Source organism: Echinops telfairi, unplaced genomic scaffold, assembly GCF_000313985.2.
Source record: "Echinops telfairi isolate 266 unplaced genomic scaffold, ASM31398v2 ScPeMD7_18;HRSCAF=68, whole genome shotgun sequence".
Classification (NCBI taxonomy): Eukaryota; Metazoa; Chordata; class Mammalia; order Afrosoricida; family Tenrecidae; genus Echinops; species Echinops telfairi.
Window position 1 is genome coordinate 70,149,724 of NW_022103915.1, and position 21,253 is coordinate 70,170,976.

The 21,253-nt window shown below is 42.2% G+C and overlaps 1 protein-coding gene and 1 pseudogene across 3 annotated transcripts in view; both read left to right on the forward strand.

Annotated features, from left to right (window-relative positions):
• SLC25A21 (solute carrier family 25 member 21) overlaps positions 1–21,253 on the forward strand; it is a 459,237-nt gene that overhangs the window by 387,924 nt on the left and 50,060 nt on the right. For all 3 annotated transcript variants that reach the window (XM_045287906.1, XM_045287907.1, XM_045287905.1), the window contains 2 exons: positions 1,642–1,701; positions 5,729–5,836. In XM_045287906.1, coding sequence (XP_045143841.1) covers positions 1,642–1,701; positions 5,729–5,836 — 168 coding nt within the window. The remainder of the gene's footprint in view (positions 1–1,641; positions 1,702–5,728; positions 5,837–21,253) is intronic.
• Positions 7,729–9,260, forward strand: LOC105979976 (annotated as a pseudogene).

Here is a 21,253-nt window from a genome sequence, read left to right on the forward strand (position 1 = left end):
TTTATAGGGTTTCCAAGGCTATGGAAACCAGATTCCCAGTTACTCTTTTCAGAAGGCAAGAGCACCACACCTCTCCAACGAGCACCTGGTAGGTTCAAACCACCAACCTTTTGGCTAGCAGGCAAGCGCTTACCTGCTCTGCCACCAGGGCCCTCTCCTTCTAACAACAGGGGATTATGTGCCCCCACATCTGTATTTTTTCCTCCTGCTTCCATTTTGCTGTAAGGTAACGTGTGCAGAATATACCTGTTCCTTGGGGTTTCATGGCCAAGATCTTTCAGAAGCACAACACCAGGCCTTTCTCCCCAGATAAGATAGTGGAGTAGGAAACAGTTCGTACCATTCAATGTTTATGTCACTTCTAAGCAATCTAGAACTAGACCTTAGTGGGACATCTGAATGGACTTATCAGTGATGTTGGCAGATACCTGACCCAGGAGCAAAGCATCATGGTTAAGCAGCGTTCCAAAATATGAACTATAGAAAAATAGGGGAGAATAATTTTAGCCATATCGGATGAAATAATTTATTAGAATTACCTCCATAGAAACTAGTTCTCAGAGAAAATGATATTAAACATCAGCTGCTGAAGGAACACCAGTGGTGCTGTTAAGTAAAGCTGTGCTGTTAACTGCAGCGTTGGCAGTTCAAACCTACCAGCCACTCCTCAGGAGAAAGATGAGACTAAATGCTCCTATAAAGATTTATAGCCTCGGAAGCCCAATATTAAGGCCATTTTGGGTTAGAATCAATTCAATGGCAGAGGGTTTGGTTTTTGGTCTGCCTGAAGGAATTAACAAACTCATCATGGTTTCAGATTTTAAAGGGGAAGAAGCATCACTCTGTCTTCATTTAAGTCAGTGGTTCTCAACCTTCCTCATGCTGCAACCCTTTAATACAATTCTTCATGCTGTGGTGACCCCCAACCATAAAATTATTTTCGTTGCTACTTCATCACTGTAATGTTGCTATTGTTATTAATCGGGCGACCCCTGTGAAAGGGTCGTTCGGCCCCCAAAGGGGTCATGACCCACACGTTGAGGACCACTGATTTAAGTGGAAGACAGCTTTACTTTAGGGCCAGAGAAAGACTAGATGGCCTCTTTAAGTCCTCCCAGATTTATCATGGCGTCTTCATCACCGTTCAGTGGTTTTGAAGTCCGTGGAATGGAGGGGAGACACCGCAACATAAATGCAAGTTAGGGCAAAAGAGTGGATGTCTTTACAAGTGGGTCAGAAAATTGAGCATTCACTTGGAAAGCAGTTCTCAGAAAAAAACATTGGAGACCAAAGATTTCGGTCTCCACGCCTATAATTTTGAATCACTGCCATAAAAAAGGAGTCTATAGATGTCTGGGGAAACTGAAAATGGTCATGGTAAATGGAAGCTCTATGGTTCATTTACTGCTATAAAGGATTCCATCAGCTCTTCTGTAGGATATTATAGCTCATTTGAAAATGTGACTGTTAAAGTATGACCCAATAGCAACTGCCTGAGACCGGGTTAAAACTGTGTTAGATACTTTATCTTTTTTTTTTTAATGCTGGCTAATATAATGGTTTACTAAAGAAATTTGAGTCAATTAAATGGTTTGTAGCAGGAAATTGTTATAACTCTCTGGGTTTGGTTTTGTTTCACAGTTTTTCACCTTTGAGCAGTACAAGAAATTGCTGGGTTACATGCCACTGTCGCCAGCTTTGGTAAGTGAGAGTATTTATTATGCTTAAGTGTATGTGTTATTTCATATAGCAAAATCTGGAAACAAAAACCCTTTTGATTCCCCAAGCCCTGCTACTAAAATGTGAATTCAAGTTATTCAATGCTCAGCTACTTGTTGAAAGCTATCTTCCTAATAACTCACAATTTAGCTATTTTATAACTCCTAGTGATGAATTTATGATAATAATGATATGGGTGGAAAGGCCCAGATGAGATACGGTCAATCGTATAAAATAAATAGTACACTTATCAAAGAGTCTTTTAAAGCCAAAACATGCACATGTTTATATACATATAATACATATCTATTTATGCAGAAGTCAATACATCTAAGATTATTTCCTAACAGATCATTTTTCCAGCTTTTGCTGGACCTATAATAAAAATAAGACTCTTGGACATCTGGTTCCTCAGAATAAAAATCACTTTTTGGTTAGATGCAAACTGAAGGACTTTTTATAGGAATGTCTGTAAACAACTTAGCCAGGAAAAATAAGCATCTTCTTTTTAAACCGTTGCTTAATGTAATGATTTACTGGGTACTACAAAGACACATCTTCACTGTTACTTAAAGGAAAATCGTTTGGTGATCAGAGCATCCCTTACTTCACCCTCTTACTGCGGGTGTCTTTGTCACTGTTCACAGAGCAGGTAACTTACTTTGATCAGTGGTCTACCACTAAAAGATAATGGAGTGTTTCCACCAACTTTCTGAAGCCCCCTCATAAGTGTGTGGCCAAAGCCCCTGAGGAAGCAAATTCTCTCTCCAAATCTGCAAAACAAAACATGATCAGCATTGGCCCTCAGCTGACGACGTGTCTTATCTTCCAACTTCTAGGAAAATCCCAGTTTGCCTGTTGACTTGCCCCCAAGCTCAACCAGAGAGGCAGTGTTCTGAGTTTCAACTCCTTAATCACTGTGCCTGTAAAGGTTCAGAATATTTATTCTGCTAAATTGACTGTCCAAAAAAAAAATCTTTCATTCTAAGATTTAATATAAGGCAGATATAGTCCCTTTCTTAGAAGGATCCTGATTATATCACTTTCCATTATGACTAAAAAGCCTCTGCCAAAACCAAGTGGAGCACCTGGTGCCATAGTGGGTTCCGAGTTGAGCTACTAGCCCCCATGCAGCAGTTTGAAACCACCAACCACTCCCCAGGAGAAAGACGAGGCTTTCGGCTCCTGTGAAGATGTACAGCCTCAGACACTCACAAGGGCAACTCGATTCTGCCCATTAGAGTCAGAATCGACTTGATGGCAACGCGTTTGGTTTGGGGTTGGCCGTAACCAGGGTGCCTACGAGAGACAAGCTATCGGAAAAAGAAGTGGTAACACGAGACCTAGACAGCTAAGGTGGTGGTGGTGATGGTGGTTTACATTGTCCCTTGTGTTCCCTGACTGTCATTCTTATCTTTGGAAACATCTGAGTGAAACAGGACTAAAAACGTCCTAGCAAGAGTGGCCGCAGGCTTTGGTGCCATGCAGGAAGCGGCAGTTCTCCCCGTTCTTTTGAGAATTGAAGCGGAAAAGCACTCCAGCTACTATAACCCAATGCCTGCAGACGGTATAGAGCCTTTCTCTTTCCGTGCGCTTATTTCTCCTTTCTTTTGGATACAGCTGGACCCTTAAACAGCGGTTCAGTGTCCCTTGGTGCTCTCCCATGAAAGCCACTGCCGTCCCTGGAACAGCCCAAGTAACCCTGTCTGCTGATATCTGAGCAACTCTTTTAACAAGGGACTGCTGAACACTAGTTCTGACAGCAAATGTCGCTGTGTTTTATAGAAGAACAAAAAAGTGAATTACTTGGAAGATTTCATTTAGTAAGTAATAAAATCCCGAACATCTGGATTTCAGCTCTCCCAGTCAAAAGAGCTTGGGACTAGTATTTATCCCCCTCCACTTTTGGCTTCTAAGATGAAAGTTTGAGATAAATGAATAAAATATTTGGTCGGTTACCCTATACAAATGTGTTTAAAATTGTAACGAAAGGGGATAACGGGAAAATGTCATTCGTTCTTCCCTCTCTCCCAGAATCCGCATGCAATCCCACTCACTCCTCCTCTCGGTGTTTATGGGCAACGAGACCTATGGTGTTTCTATAGCACTCACAAAAGGACTTCACGGTTCTCCTCCTCCTGCCTGATAACACTCGTGTGAGATGGAGGAATTGCATGTAATTACTCCCATTTTACAGATGAGAAAACGATGGCTTTAAAAGGGCAGTTGGGTTCTACATGGAGCCGCAGCTAGTGCTAGTACGTATGCTGCCTTTGTGTCCGATTCAGAGGGTCACCCCTACTACCAGCTGTTCTCTCTCCAGGATTCACGCTTGGCAAGCACAGGGCAGACTGGATTTCAGCTTCCAGGCACCCCCATGGCTCAGCACAACTAATACTGTACATGGCAGCCCTGGTCACACAGCCATGACGTGACAGAACCAGGACTTAAACCCATACTTCTGGTCCTGGCGCCTGCCTGCATTCATCCCTGCCTCTCAGAAAGCTTTGGAATTTTCTTTTCTCCCTTCATTCACTCTCCTATTTTAAGGGAGCCAGCTGGGGACTGATTATGCTTTGGGTTGCTAACCATAGGTCAACGGTTCAAAACCACCTGCTCCTCCACAGGAGAAAGACGAGGCTTTCTTCTCCCAGAAAGGTTACAGTCTGGGAAACCCACAGAGGCGGTTTCCCTATCCTTTAGGGTCCCTCAGAGTTGCAGTCGGCCCCGTGGAAGTAAGTTCGGTGGTGCTTAGGTGTTGTTTGTTTTTAAGAGCCCCTTACTAAGAGTTATACAAGAGCCCTGTTGGTATAGTGGACTACTCAGTGGGCTGCTGACTGCAAGGTCAGCAGTTGGAAGTCCCCAGCTGCTCCTGAGGTGATAAGTGAGGCTTCGTACTCCCGCAAAGATATATCCCGCTGTCTCTGAAAGCCAAAAGGGCAGTTTTACCCTGTTGTATAGGGATGCTGTCAGTTTGAATCAACGCTGAGCTTGGCTTTGGTAATGCAACTTCATCTCACATACTTTGGGCATGTCAGGAGAGACCAGTCCCTGGAGAAGGACAGTGGAAAGAGGAAAGCCCTCAAGGAGATGCACGGACACAGTGGCCGCAGCAGTGGAGTCAGGCATAGGTGCCATTGTGGGGGCGGTGCAGGGCCGGGCCGAGTTCGGTTCCGTTGTGCAAAGGGTTGCTATGGTCCGAACCTGCTCGCTGCCACCTCACAACATGAGCCTTAGTTCATGTCAAGTAATCGCCATTGACCTCTTCATGGACGTTTTTCTTTTTCATGTTATATACAGCACTCTCTCTCCTGCTGGAATTAGAACTGTTGTACGGAAGAATTCTTTTCCTAGCCTCTGTTTTGGAGGTTTAAGGCTTTGTTTTGTTTCTGTGTTTTTGTGGGGCTTTAGATTATTATTATGGTGGTGGTTGGTTTTGATTTTTCTGGAAAAACTTGTTAGCGTTGTCCTTAAAGGAAAATTCTAGAAAGCTGTCCTTTCCTACTGAAGACATCCTTAGTAGATAGAAAATAAGAATCTTTTATATTGTCATTCTTAACAGTTTATTTGTGATTCTGCTTCTTGAGTTTATGTCTATGCCCAATAAATGTATTTATGTAGGTGCTTCATAATGGAGCTCTTATTTATATCAAACTCTCTTTTAACTGTTATCTGAGCAAATGCTGCTGCAGCCACGTTAAATCGGGAAAGCAGGCTTCCTTTTGGTTAAGGTTAAAAGCCATTGTTGATGGGGCCGTGGCATTTTATTTTGCACTGGTAGGCTATGGTGGTGACTTCTGCGATCTCCTCTTCTGGACTGGCCAGCAGCTGGTCGAGGAGAGCTGTCTGGGCAGGAATGGTAGAGGGTGCATGTGTAGAGGCTTCCCCATCCTTGCCATCATGGTCAGCTGCATAATGTCATAAATAGGATAATGTGATTTAAAGTATTGATTCATTTCATTACACATGATAACGTGATTTAAAGTACTGATTGGTTTAATTTTTCTAGACATTTGCCATCGCCGGACTGGGATCTGGACTAACAGAAGCCATCGTGGTCAACCCTTTTGAGGTAGTCAAAGTTGGCTTGCAAGCCAATCGGAACTCATTTGCAGAGGTAACTATTTGGTGTTTTCCTACTGTTGAGGGAACATGAAAGCACTTTTAAGTGCATATATAAAATGATGAACCCACTTTTTATCTAAAAGTTAAATCCATAGTAGATTATTGTTGAGGAAACAGGATATATGGATGAAAAAGCCAAATTTCTCCCACAAGGAAATAGTTAACCAAAGTGCAGTAAAGGTCTGATGGATAAGCGCATGTACATATTTTCATTTTTGAGTTTTAATGTAACTTATAATGACTTCTTTGGAAGTGTTTTCTCGGATTTTGGCACAATTTTAATTTTACATTCAACTAGAACAGACTATGGCAAAGTTGCTGATAGTGTACTTTTTTTAAAAAATTATAAAGTCGATTTAAAAATGACCTCACTCCTTTCTGCACTCCACCCATCAACATCTCCCTCCTCCGGAGATTCCGATGGTCTGCCCAGCTTGTCTTTCAGCTCCGTGTGAGTGAGCAAGTTACTAAACCTGGGTAGGTATCACCTCCTTGGGCAGTGAGGGTCCTGGCATGTAATCATTGGCACATGATGCTCCGTGAAGACAGCTTCCCTTGGTGTATGCTGCCTTCCCTTCCTTCCAGCTGCTTAATAATTCCCTTCAAATTGCCAAGTCCAACTGCTGTTGTGTTTTCCTTCCGAGGGCCAAGCCTAAGGGATAGAGGGGGAAATGAGATTGGCATTCCAGGTTCTTTCTTAGCATTTTAATTTAATTCCACAACTGGGTAGCATGTGGTAGAAATTGGTTTGGAGTATCTGCTGACCTGGATTTTTCTGTAGAAAAGCTCCCCTGCCTACTATTTAAGCAGCTGCTAATGGGTGGAGACACCCTCACCCCCCACCCCACTTCCTGCCTGCTGATACTGAGTTCTCTGGCAGCTGCTGGGGCAGGAGTGTGGGGAGGGAGGGGGCCCTACTCACCTGTAGCTGCCAATACCTGGGGTACGGGATCGGGCTGCAAGAGCAGATGGTATATACTTAGATGAAGTCAATGCTAGTTCAGAGGGACTCTTTGTTTTCAACCAGCTGTCTTAATAACAGTGATACATCGCACTTCAGAAAAAAAATGAAAATCTCTGCATTTCTGTAGTTGTTGTTTCTGTGTTGCTTTCTCTCTAGTCTCCCTTGAATAAAGAAAACAGATTATATGAAATAGGAGGAAAGGACCGGATACCTTTTTCAAATGGTCTAGCAATATGGAACATAAAGCAGTCCCTGTGGGACCTGATCAGGACAAACTTGGCTTGTGAGACTGGGAGGAGGACCAGCCGGACAGTTTTACCCACTGGGAAGATTGCCTTGGGGCAGTGGTGAATGGGCAAAGGGAGACTCCAGCCTTTACCACTGGGCACAAGTGGAACCAAACACCAAGCAGTGTTCCCAGGAATGGAAATAATAAGGATTTTATCACAGCACCTCTGTTCATGCCTAATGTTCTTTTTCTCTCTTCTGCAATCAAGGAGGCACGACACTGAGGCCAAAAAACGAGCCGGTAATGTTTTGCATGTGCTAAAGCCTTTCCTGCTAGAGCACATTAAATGCCCCTCCATACCAGCACAGGCTTGCGAGGCAGGTGTATATGTTCTCAGTCTGTGAAAAATGTTTATAAAGATTTGGCCATTTCTTGAGTGCGAGATTGGGGAGCATCTTTATAAGCATTGCTTCTGCATCATCCCTTGCACTGGTCAGATGTTTACTTCTGAACCCCCAAAACAAACTCCCTGCCATTGAGTCGATGCTGACTCTTAGTGACCCTCTAGGATGGAGTAGAACTGCCACTCTGGGTTTCTGAGACTATAACTCGATGGGAGTAGAAAGTCTCACCTCTCTTCCTGAGAGCAAATGGTGGTTTCAAACTGTTGACCTGTGGTTAGTTGCCTAACATGATCTATAGGTACGTTATAAAATCTTGCAATAGTCCTTCAACTACTCCAAACTTAGCCAAGGTGTGATTGCACAGGTCACCCGTATCAGTGCTTACTTATCCCACCTGCCAGGCTGCTCCTTAGAAGCGAGGATGGCAAGACTTCATCTGACATCCATGTATTGTCAGGAGAGACCCATCCCTGGAGAAGTCATGCTTTGTAAAGTGGAGGGGCTGGGACCAAGAGGAAAGCCCTCAATGAGGTGGGTTAACACAGTGGTTGCAACAGTGAACTCGGGCAGGTTTGGGCAGTGTTTTGTTCGGGTGTGCATGGGGTGGCTGTGGGTTGGAACCAGCTCGATGGCACCTAACAACAACCACAACCAGGATTCAGGTTCTCTTATTCTGAATATGTGTGGTTAACAGAAAGTTCAACAGTTCAAAACCACCAGCCACCCTGAGGAATAAAAGATATGTTTGCTCCCATGAAACATTATAGCCTCAGAAACACAAAGGAGTCATTCTCCTCTGTCCTATAAGACCGCTATGAGCCAAAATCAACTTGATGGCCATTTTATAGCCAATGCTGATCAAATTTAACCAGTGGCTAGCAATGAGCGATCACAGATATAAAGTGATGAATATGCCTATTGCAAAAAAATCTGAAAGAGGTGATATATTAAGAGTAGAAACGTTTTGCTCTACTTATTTAACATAGTCGTAGCCATTTTTGTCTCTGCACGTGCTTCCGGTATGTCTTTTGTCTAGGACGCCTTAGTGGCAAAATCACTTGGGCTGGCACTTTCTTAAGTCTGTCCCTGGATCGATGTAATATAAATATTAGATGTGCTCATTTCAGTATTTGTGTGGGGAAGAATGATTAGTGCCTCCCTCGTTCTGGGGCTTTGTAGATTGTCAATATGTATAAAAGAGAGAGGGAGAGAGAAACTTCTCCCTGCGTGAATAGGGCTATGACTGCAGACCATTGGCGTATCCGGGAGGAACAGGAGGCGTGGCGCTGGGGAGGCTTTGTCTCAAGTTCCCTCCACAGCGGGACTTCGGTTGCGGTTCTGGGCACTTGCTGTTGGTTTGCAGAAGCCCTGAGTTTGGGTTCGCAGCACTCCCAACCAGTTCCCAAACCGCAGTGGAGCCTGAGTGGGCCCTGTGCTCAGTGGAGCGATTGCCCCCAAGTTCACCAGCTGGAATCCCTAGAATCTAAAGCTAGGATAGCACTCCAACGAGGGGCAGTGTGGCCCTCTCTTGAGTTCTGGCACAGGTTGCAAGTTATAAGGACTCAGTCTCACACAGAAGCACTGTGGAGCATCTAAATGGCCACATTGTGATGTCAACATCCACTCGTGAATGGGCTATTACAAAGTACCTTTACAGGACCAAACGTGGTGGCTTGTGAGAGTATAGGATGAATCCTAGCAGAGCAATGCTTGTAGGCAGAAATTAACTTCCTGGTTTACCTCTCTTTGGGAGACATCCTCAGGCTTGATCAAGAGACTACCAGACGCTATAACAGAAGGCAGTGTGTTTTATCAGTAAGTAGAAATAGTAATAGTTTTTCATTTCTAAATATGAAACCATCAGCTATTGTATCCATGAGAAAAATAGCATCTGAAAGGACACCAGTTTTATAACATTACAGTGGAATGTAATTTGTCGTAGGTTCATCTGTGCGGCGCACCTCCACCCCCCACACACACATACACAACATACACACACAAAAGAGAGAGTAAAGCCTTAATACAACTTCATTTTAGAAAAAGTTGTAATCCAAATATAAAAGTAATACAATTTATGTAAATGCATTTCTCTATAAACACTTAAGTGTTTATGAATGCATATATATTTAATAGAAACATATGAGTCACACTTTCTAGTACCTATACTTTAGAAAGCCTAAGAGAAATTGAGTAAATTATATATTTCATTTGGCCCCTGTTGGCACAGTGTTGAAGTGCTGAATTATGGACTGATTGGTTGGTGGTTCAAACTCACCGGCTGCTCTGTAGGAGAAAGAGGGTGCAGTCTGCCTGCATAAGGGCAGCCTTGGAGCCTATGGAGAAGTTCTGTTCTAGCCCACAGGGTTGGCATTCGTTGGAATTAACTTGCCAGCCATGGCTTAGGATTTTTCCTTTTTAGCAATATAAAAATTATACACGAGATATTTTATTTTTTATACTAAACCTTAAAATCTGTGGTATTTTATGCTTAACAACATATCACAATTTGAATTAGGGCATTTCAACTGCTCACGGGCCACATGTAGGCAGTGGCCACTGTATAGGACAGTGCAGGACTAGAGGAGCCCATAGTTCCACTTCAGGTCCACCTGTGGGAAGAAGATCAGCTTATATAAGGAGAAGGCAAGGTCCTGCCTGAAAGCATTGCTCTGCCAGGACTCCCCCCATCCTACACTCTCACAAGCCACCAGCTGTTTGCTTCTGTAAAGATGCTTTACAAGTAATAGCCCATTCACAAGTAGATGTAGAAATCACTACCTGGCCATTTACATGCTCCACAAATGTTCCTGTGATACTGAGTCCTTATAAGGCAAGATCTTTTTGTAGCTGAATATTTTAACATAAAACATGTATTTCTTATAGTACCGGTGAACTATAGTACCTGGGAACGTTTACTTTTAAAAACACCCGCTCATTGTAGGAAATATAGAACAGTGTAAAGAATAAAATATATTTTGTAAATTTTTTAAAGCATCCAAATTATTAATGTTTATGCCAGGCTCTAACCCCACATTGGGGGAAACTCTTCTCAACTGATGCAGTGGGAAGGACTTGCTGGTTTACTTTTGGGTTCAACCGTGCATAGCTCACATTTCCCCCTTATTGCTACTCTATAATCTCTAACAAAGTGTAAACCTGTGTACAAATGACTGAAGCATATATAGAAATAGAGCCATCTGGAACAGCCAGGCCAATGGCGAACTAGCAAAAGCAGGTGCAGGGTTTGGGTGCAGATACGCTGAGTTCCCATCATGTTCTTTATTCTTTCCTAATAGTGTGCCCTTGATCGAGGTACTGTAGTTCCTTCATTAGTAGCAGGGCATGGTCATTTACCGTACAGCGAGGCACTGCTGTGCAGTGGTTAGGAACACAAGCCCAGAGATGAGATCTTTTCTTGCCTAGATGATGGCTTCACACTCTCTACCCTAACTATAGCCCAGTTTACTCTTCTGGCGGAAGTATAATAGTAATAGCCATATCAAAAGGTGAATAAAGATTAAATGAGACAACACAAGGGGAATCCAAAAAGGTTGTGGGAAAATAGAATTGAAAAATACACACACACACACACACATCTATGTAGGGGTACCCCTCCAAAAAACCCCAGAATTCTGCTGGGTGAAGTGGAGCTTTCAAAGGATGCAAGCATCGGGCAACTCAGTGCACCCAGTGATGTCATCTGGAAAGGCTCTCTCTGGTCACAGTGAGTTTTTTCATAAAGGCATTTTCACTCACACTTTGTTTTTGTGATGCAGATTTAAAAGAACAGCATGTAGCTTGGAAATTTTATTTCCTGCTCGGGAAAAATTCTGCAGAAACTGTTGTGATGTTGAGCACAGCTTACAAGGATAGTGCTATGGGGAAAACTCAAGTGTACAAGTGGTTTTCTTGTTTCAAAAATAGTGAAATGTAGATTGATGACAAACCTCGTTCTGGATTTCCGTCAACTTCTCGAACAGATGAAAATGTCCACTCATAGTGGATTTAGAGTTCGTTCCACCAGGTCTGACCGTTAATTAAGCTTTCTATTTAGAGGTTCTGAAAAGATAGCATAACAATGGGTGACAAAAAAGGCCTGATTTGTGGCAGACAGGGGACTGTTTTTGCAACCACAACAATACATCTACTCATGCAGTCATCTCAGTGCACCAGTTTTTGGCAAAAAAACAGCATGCCTCTCTTGCCCCACACACCTTACTCACCTGACCTCGCTATATGCGACTTCTTTTTGTTTCTGCAAATGAAGAGGGACATGAAAGGACAGCGATTTGATGACACAGAAGAGGTGAAGAAAAAAATGAGAGAGGTGCTGTCAGCCAGCCAAACATGAGTTTGAAAACTGTTTACAAGAATTTGGAATCACAGACTTGACAAATGTATTAAGTGTTATGGAGAGTACTTTGAAGGTGATAAGGTTGTTTTGTAAAAAATAATAATAATAATGCATAGCTTTGGGAAAAAAGTCCATTTGGGGGGATGCACCCCGTCATTTATACATATATGCACATATAAAGCTGTTAATATAGCATCTGGCGTATAAACTGAACCAAAACAGGCCCATTGCCATCTAGTCAGTTCTGACTCAGATCGACCCTCTAGAGCAAAGCAGAGCTGCTCCTCGGGCTCTGCGACTGGACCCTTTAAGGGAGGAAAAGGTTCCATCATTCTCCCAAGGCAGAGCCTGGCAGATTCGAACTGCTGACCTTGCAGCTGGCAGCCTAATGAGTAACCCATTATGCCTTCAAGGCTTCTTATCTGGCAAATAACCATGGCCTAACAGATGGTTTAATACACATGAGTTGTTACCAGTACAGTTTTTTTTTTAATTTAAATGTGATGATGTTTGCAAAGGACACTTGATAAATGATAGTCACTTCTAGATGCAAGTTGATCTTATGAATCCTTACATTTAATAGAAGCAGATTTGTGTTGATATATTGCCTATCAAGCAGTCACAGTTGACTCCATTTATGGCAGTAAACATGGCTTACTCGTAGTGATGGTCAGTGTTCCATTCAACTTAAGTCACTTTTAGCTGCTGAAATTATCTGCTCAGGCTGAATATTTTTATCAAGAGCTAGCAGCCTGGTTAGACAGATAATTTCTGGGCTGCAAACATTAGCTTTATATACAACCTGTATTTATGAACCCCTACAGACTATTATGTTAAAGATGTGAGGTACATACAATGGTTGGTAATAAGAAACAGACAGTATTTTGCTACGTTTCAAAACATTATTGTGGTGGTTGTACTAGCATGTTTTTTTTGTGTCTTTAGATGTGTTTCTTTAATGTTTTATGCATATACGTATAGTACTTATGTTCTATTGTAACGCAAACATTTGAACAACGGCTGACGAATATTTAACTGTTCTCCTGAACAGTCCTAGAAAGTTCGCATGAACCCTTGATGGAGCCTTCTTAGTCTCTTCACATAGAAGGTTGTGAACTAAGGGCACGTTCAGCTTTTCAGTCAATTATTGTTAGCAGTTGTGCTGGAGTGCTCATTGGATGGGCTGTAAAAGGCTCAAGATGACCTTTCAGAACCACACATGTTAGATACAAACCCTATTTCATTATTCCAACTTACATACAACTTTGACTTCAAGACAGACTTAGGAAGAGAACATAGAAATGGCATGTTGAATGGCCAAATGGCTAGATAGCCACCTTCCTGAAAAACAGAGCCGTTTCCCCACGGAAGATGTTTTGCAGGTAGATAGCTCTCATTGTCTACCTAGTAGTATGAGTTTTCCCAGCAATATTTTTACTATTCAGCCCTCCTACGCCCATCTCTTAGACATGAACCACTATAAAAGCCTCCCCAGTTCGTTGTGATTACCCTTCCTATTCAGCCGGAAGAGACCCAAGAAGAAGATGGTCCTTTAAACAAGAGACCTTCCCATGTAGTGGATGTAGCAGACACGGAGTGTGCAGTAGAAGGCAGCCTAGGACAACAGTAGTCAGTATTACAACAGCATCTTCCAGGGGATGGTGGGTGATAGAGATGGGATCAAAGAAAAGTAGCGATGTGTTGGAAGAACCTTGAGTTTAGAACCTTGCACAAGAGATTTACTCTCATTGAGGCTCAGGGGTGTTGGATGGTTGGTTTGCTTTGCTTTGCTTATATTCTAAATGGCGATATTACTTAAATTATAGAATTATTGTCCAAGCCCTTTCCAAACACCACCACCACCACCCCAACCCACACACACCTGGTATCTAATGTGACCGTGCTCTCCCCATGGTCTGCCCTCAAGGTAAAAGGTCTGTGCAGGTTCAACTCTGACTTAACCAAAAGGCATCTGCCAGGCTATGGCCCAGTCCTGTATGCACAGAGCATGCTCTAGAGAGAAGTTGTGACATGGGTGGATGGCCCCTGATGCTTTGGGGAAGACATGGCTAGCAAAGGGCCAAAACAGGTCCTTCTGAAGCTAGACTCCTGGGCTGGGACCCTTAATGTCAGGGCCCCAGAACACTACTGACTGAGAGCAGAAGCAGCTTCTGTTACGGTTCTTGGTAGTTGAGTGACAAGAGCCGCACGATTGGAGCCCCAGGTCCAAGAATGGCAGGTATATGCTGGTTCCAGCTGCCCAGGTTCTCCCATCTGTGGTTGAAGACTGATTCTCCAGACAGTCACAAATACATTACCCACAGAATGTGCCTTCCCAGCCAGTTTGGCCATTAACTATTCTAAGAAGTTTAAGGAAATTGTGGTTAATTTGGTTTCTGATACCTCCACAGAATGGTTCTAACTGGTGTATAAAGTATTTCAATAGGCATGTTTGCCTCGCCTCCAATTTTTAAATTACCTGCATATCAGTCAAAGACTATAATCCCTGCCACACTTCCTCCAATTCCAACACCAGAATCTTGGCCAGCGCCTTAAAATTCACAGTGGATAAAGGAAACCAGTCTCTAATTTAAATACGCTTGACCTTCTGTGGGGAGCAAAGTAATCACAGCTTTGTCATGCTCTGGTTTGGTTCAGTGGGTGTGAAAACACTTTCAGATAAAATAGGAATAGACCCAATTTCACCCCATCCTTCAAACTAAACCCAAGCCACGTGTTGTTTTGGATTGTAGTCTCTTTGGCTTTGGCCTAAGCTTACCTAGGGATTTCTCTATAGGATATGGTTTGTACATTCGGTCTTGCCAAAAATGTGACTTTCTAGCTTGTTGTCCTTATAGGACTTTTCTCCCTGCTAACTAGGTGCATAGTCATTGGGGGGGGTGGGGGTGGTCGTGTTGGTTTTCTGAGGGTTTTGTATCTATTTATAAGTACTAGAAGTCCCCTATCAGTTGTGCTAAGCCAAGTGGTGTTTGGTTGGCATGTTCTCTGCTAGCCTGGAAAATGTGAATTTCTTCCCAGGAGCAAATTCTTGTATGAATTGTTTCCCGGTTTTTTCTCTCCACTTTGAAATCTACTTCAAAGTGATTATTTGGCTAAAGGGTTGTGTTTTCCTTCCCTTGAGGTCTATAGGATTTGCCTCTGATGTGTGGCTGGGGTACAGGTTTCCCTTCTACTCTGTCATTTTTGTCTCCGTTACATATGAACATAATCCTTCTCACCCCCAAATATGAAACTAAACCTCTAGGAAATTGCAAAAGTCTGTTTTACCTCTATTTGTCTTTAAAGATGGTCAGCCCAAGAAAGGGATAATTAGTCTTCTACCTACTTGTTCTATGATAATAATTTTAAAGATTGATTAACAGATAGCAAATGTGTTACTAATGGTAGAATCTTTAAAGGTAGATATGTATTTTGAATTAGTTTAGGGTTCCATTCTGGTTTCGGATAGCACCCTTAAGTACAGTCCTACGTACTTTAATCTGAGAGCTAAGTAATGCAATAGGTAATATATACTATTACACGGAATAGTGATTATTTGGTCCACAGGCAACCAACATATGGTTAACTGAAGTTAATTATATTATGGGGGGTCAACATGAAGTGAATAGAAAGGTTGTGTTTTGTTATCTCTTTGAAGAAAGAGAACGAGTAAAAACCGAGTTTTATAAGCGGGTGAGTGTGTGGCTCTGTTTACAGATATTGTGAGAAGCCAGATTCAACGGCATGTCAGCATTCATGATGATGTAATTAAGCTCAGATTTTTCCGGCATTGCGATGTGAAACATTGCCTGGCAACTGTTCAGCACATAAATTATTTCTTTCCAGTCTATGATTCTTATGGGCAGAAAAGTGAATTATGTATATGAATCCATTCCTATAGTTATCTTTCAACAATACCGAAGACAGCAGCCAAGTTGCCTCTCTATTATCTTTTAAAGAAAATAGACTTCGGTCTTCCATTCAGCTGTGCCAGGAAGCCTAGATTTTTGCTTTCAGGATAAAGACTTTGAAGTAATGATAATAGCTACCATTTATGGAACTCCACTATACACCAGACACAGTGCAAGATGCTTTACAGAGTTTTTTTCTTGATTTGATTTTAAAATACTTTAAATGTTTTATTCTGTTGATAAAGTAATCTGCAAGAGTAGTTCAAAGAGTTATGCAAAAATGGAATTAAACGATAATGGATCTTTTTTTCAAAAACTTTTTAAAGCTCCTATCCTATGTTTGTGTCACAAATAAAGTAATATGGAGCTAGTTAAAGAAAACATGAATTGATTATTTCTATCAAGATACCCCTCCAATCACATTGCACTGATAGCCACCATGAATCCTTCTACTTTTCTTACCCTCACACACATTTGATTTTTCAACCCCTCCCAGTATCCTTACAAGGGTGATGGTTTTATCCCCATCTTATAGATAAGGAAAAGAAAGCCCAATTATGTTCCTGGTTCTCAGGGGGTGAGTACCAAAGGGTCTCTCATTAATCATGCTGTTTTCACTGGAATAAAGAGACCCTGGAGAATTAAGAAGCTCAAAGGAAAGTCAAAAATGTTTCTGAAACCAGTGAAGAAACAAAGTGTTCTTCCTTGTCCCTTGTCCCCCGTGTGTGGTAATCCCTGCAGCCACCAGCACAGTCATCTTCCCTCTCCTGTGCCAACTGGGCAGGCACCAGTGGAATCACAAGAGTTGTAACAAAGTGCAGTCACGCATGGTGTTCCCCCCCAACCCTGTGCCCGTGGACCTCCTCCCCTGGACCAGACAGAATTCTTAGTAATGCTTATTATCAATTTTAATTATAGGATAAGAGGTTATCAATGTGGTTGTAAACTGCTTAAATGTACTATTTCTTAGGATATATAAATCTAAAAACCAGTATTGTTTTCTAAAATCTTTCTGCATTGAATGACTTGTCATTAGTTACAGCATTCTCCAAAACTAAGCAGAAACCTTGTGTCATTTCCCCCCATTTTCTCTAGTTACCACTGCACTCTCAAAAACGTAAGTGATATAGGCTCACACATACTAATTACCACAACAGTGTAGCTGAAAGGCCAGAAAGTTTGACAAGGAAGTGAGTGTGAAAACCTTGACAGCAATGAAAACACCGGCACATGCTTGCAATGCAGACAGACAAAACCACTTGATCTGAAGCATCACTATAATTGGGTAATAATGACAGCTCGGACTGGAGCACTTTAGAAGGTACAAAAAGTAAATTAGCACAGAGTGTTAGCTTGGTAGATACATTGATACGTGTAAGCTGGGCTGATGAAAGATGTTTTTGATGTTATAATTAATTCCAAGCCCTGCTCACTGCCATTGAGTCGATTCTGATTCATAGTAAGCCTGTAGGACAGGGTAGAACTGCCCCTGTGAGCTTCTGAGACTGTCACTCTTCACTGGAGTCGAAAGCCTCATCTTTTACCCAGGGATTGGCTGTTGGTTTCTGAATTGCTGACCTTGACCTTGCAGTTAGCAGCCCAATGCATAACCACTACGCCACCAGGGCTCCACTACAGGGATTGTATTATTAAAAATATGAAATGTAGGCTAAAGCACTGCTCCAAATTTTTCTATGCAGTCATTTTGGTGTCACCCCTTTGACAGTGTCACCTGGTGCAGTTCACACAACCCTACCTGTACATCCCTAGTAACACCAATGGCAGGGAGAAGACATCTCACCTGGAGGGTCCAGGGCCTTTCCAAGGATGCTGGCTGATCACTAATTTAACGTTGACATAGCCTTGTGGTTCAGCATTTGTGAGACTGTGTTGACAGCAAAGTGTTCTCCACTCACAGAAAGGGTAAAAATAGACCCATTCATTCATCTGAATTAACCTCAAGGTAAACAATTACATTTTGGATATTGTCTTCTGATCCACATCATGCCCTATTACAATGAACCGTAATGATGAATTAATGAAAAATCTAAGCTAGATAGAAGAAAATGGAAGTGTCTGAACCTGATTCCTTTCCTTTCACTCACATTTTGTTCTTAAATAAAGAGATCGTTTTCTTCTTCTTTTTCTCCATCTCCTTCTCTTCCTCCTCCTCCTCTTTTTTTTCTTCTTCCTCTTCTTCTTTTTTCAAATTGATGAAAACACCCCAAGACCTCATTTGAGTTATAAGAAAACATAGGTGTTCCTCTCTTCCTCAAGAAGAGCAAGGATATTTTTCTACCTAAATGTAGCAACTGGGTCTCTCCTTTTATAACAAAGCTATATTTTTCTGAAACTTCCGATATGGACACTTACTTCATTGTGCAAAGGTCTCATCCGGTTTGCTTTTCAGCCATGTGATGAAATCCAATACAACACCTTTATTCCGTTGGCTCTAAAATGCAACAGAATTCACCTTGCCATAGGAAGTGAGAGAAGGAACACATGTGGAGCGTGATTTCTTTTGACATGGTGAACCTAGAGCACTTAGCTGGCCTTAATGCTAGAGGAAATCCACTGACGTGGCCCACAGCCCATATCTGTTGGCCATACCCTGATGATAGCTATTTACCCAGAGGTTGATGGCTGCCCAGTACTTCTGAATGTGATCTCACAAGCTAAGCAGAGCCAAGTATAGTTTGGATGGAAGAACTCCAGAAAAAATAGTACACACTGCCATAACTCATCTCCGTGATTTGTTGGTGACCCTGGAGTCTCCAAGGGAGCACTCAGACCCCAGAGTGGTGTCTGGGAGCACTGTTCAGACAAGGGGTCTTCCTTTTTTAAAAATCAACCCACTTTTAGACTTTTTAAATAGCTGTTTGATTCCTTGTTTATCCCATATTCCACACTATTGTAGAATATTATCATGGATTGATGTAAAATTATCTGCACATCTCTCCAAATAAAAATATGTTATGTCTAGCGTACGAGTAAGATTCTGTGCTCAGCATCTCATACAGAGCACGATAACTAGGAGGCACTCAGCAGATATTTGTTGGCTGTCTGAACACAGGAAAGGGTATGGAGTTGCCAAAATGAGCAGTTGGAAATAGCCGAAATCAAAATTAAAGGAGACTTGGAGTTGCTTCGAATGGAACTAGTTCTGGCAGCGAGCAGTGAAGTGAGAATGTCTATAAACCAGTCTGGAGAGCACTGTGGTTTCCCTGCACTGTGTCCTCATCCACATACTCTTCCTGGCTTGAAGCTCTGGTGCAGTCAGTGAAAGGTGCACCTGGGAAAGTTAGACTGCAATCTGGCCCACAAATGGTAACTAGATATGAAAAGTGGAGTGAATCTAAATAGTAAAGGGAAACTGAACTGGGCTCTCCCCTCCCCCACCTCCAGACCTTCTGGGGTAGATAGTATTGGAATCATTTGGCTGGTGATGCTAATCAGTCACCATTTTGTTTTGAAATGGAAGCCCAGTAATCAAATAACTTTAGTAAAATTCCCTGTGTTTACAGAGATCTAGTCAAAATGAATCTGTATTTCCCTACTTAAGCATCCTAGTGGAAGTCATATTTTGCCTTTCTAATTCAATATTTGCCTACATGTATGTGATACAGTGCCCCCTGAATGAAACAAACAACATACTATCATACATTTTGTAGGAATTAGAGTTCAGATTTTTTCTTTATCTCAAGATCCCAAGTTGCTAGAAAAATATGTTTTTGCTATGATGTGCCTGTTATTTATATTAATTGGATATCAAACTGAAAAATCTTACTGATTGCGTAATAAGAATCGATGTGGAAAGGACACCGAATTAGATGCAGAATTCTGGCTAAGCTGCTTATGAGACTTTTTCCTCTGGGGTGTCATCCTCATTTTCCTCATGCAAAAGGGGGGGGCTCTGCCTGCTGCCCACCCTGCAGGGATGCTGAGAGGAATAATCAGGTAAATTGGTTTGGGATGGAAGAATTGAGCAATATGTATAAGTATACACGGCACAAATTTGTAGCCAGCAGAACATTGGTTTGAACTGTGAAGTTACCACTCACTTTATGGTCTTCAACACATTGCTTCTCCTCTAAAGCGTAACTTTCTACTTCTGTCAAATGATAATGGTTCCTATCTCACACACTTGTTGAAAGGACTAAATGAAGTACTGAACATCTGTGATAATGGAGTGTGTTTCATTGTATAATGCATAAGGAAGACCAGAAGAGAATCGATGCCTTTGATTTATGGTGTTGGAAAAGAATCCTGAATATACCATGGACAGCCAGAAGAACAAACAAATCTGTATTGGAAGCCATACAACCAGAACACTCCTTAGAATCTAGCTTGGCAAGACTTTATGTTACATGCTTTCGACGTGTTATTAGGTAGAACCAGCCCCTAGGAAAGTCCGTCATACTTGGTAGAGAGTCTGCAAAAAAGAGGAAGACCTTCAACCTGCTGGATTGACACAATGGCTGCCACAATGGGCTCTAACATAAAAACAGACGTGAAGACGTTCGACGGGACTCTGGTTCATGCCATTGCACAGCGAGTCTAGTCAGACCTAAGCGGATAGCACCTAACCACCACACTACGTCTCAGTGCTGCTGACATACGTGAGTGTGCTCTCCAGACTGTCAAGCCATGCCAAAGTGAAGGCCTACTTGGTCAGCTCTTGCTTCCCAACCTGTGCTCCCATCAGGACTACTTCTACATCCCAGACACTAGTCACGTAGGGGCTTCTTTTAGAGTGGAAGCTTGAAGGGAAAGCAGGGGGCCAATTTACAGTATCCTCTACTGCTTCTGGAAGGAAACCCCTGTGGGTGTGGAAGGAACTCTCTAGCCCCGAAGTGGATTTGTTTGGGCTTCAGAGGAGTCAGACCTTTGTCTTCTGCTTATATTTCTGGTCAGCTTCAACATAGTAGTCCCCAGAACTCTGGGGCATGGGAAGGGTAGCCACATCGAATGGGGAGGAAGAGACTAGTAGGGCATGTTCTTCCTCTCCCTCAGATTAAAGCCTCCGCCTTTTGTCACTGACTTCAACTTTCTCCAACAACAACAACAAAATGCTAGCTGGTATTTTATTGTTAGGCTCCAACTCATAGCAACCATCTGCATGACAGAATGAAACACAACCATCTGCATGACAGAATGAAACACTCCTGAGCCATCTGAACACGCATTGTTAGACGTCACTGTGTCAATCCATCTCCTTGATGGTTTTCCTCTATTTTGCTTTACCTTCTACTTTACCAAGCATGGTGTTCTTTTCCATGGACTGATCTCTCCTGATAACATGTCCAATGTATGAGACAAAGCTTTACCATCTTCTCTTCTAAGGAGTGCGTTATTGTCTTGTTATTTATTTTTTTATTATCAGCAAAAATGCTGTTACTATTATTAGCTAATTCATGGTGAATTTAGTTTGGGATGCATTCTTTAACTAATTTACTCTTCACAACAATCCTATGAGCAACACCTTCCTGACATGATTGCTGAAGACAAAATGGGTGCATAAGCAAATGTGGTAAAGAAAGCTGATGG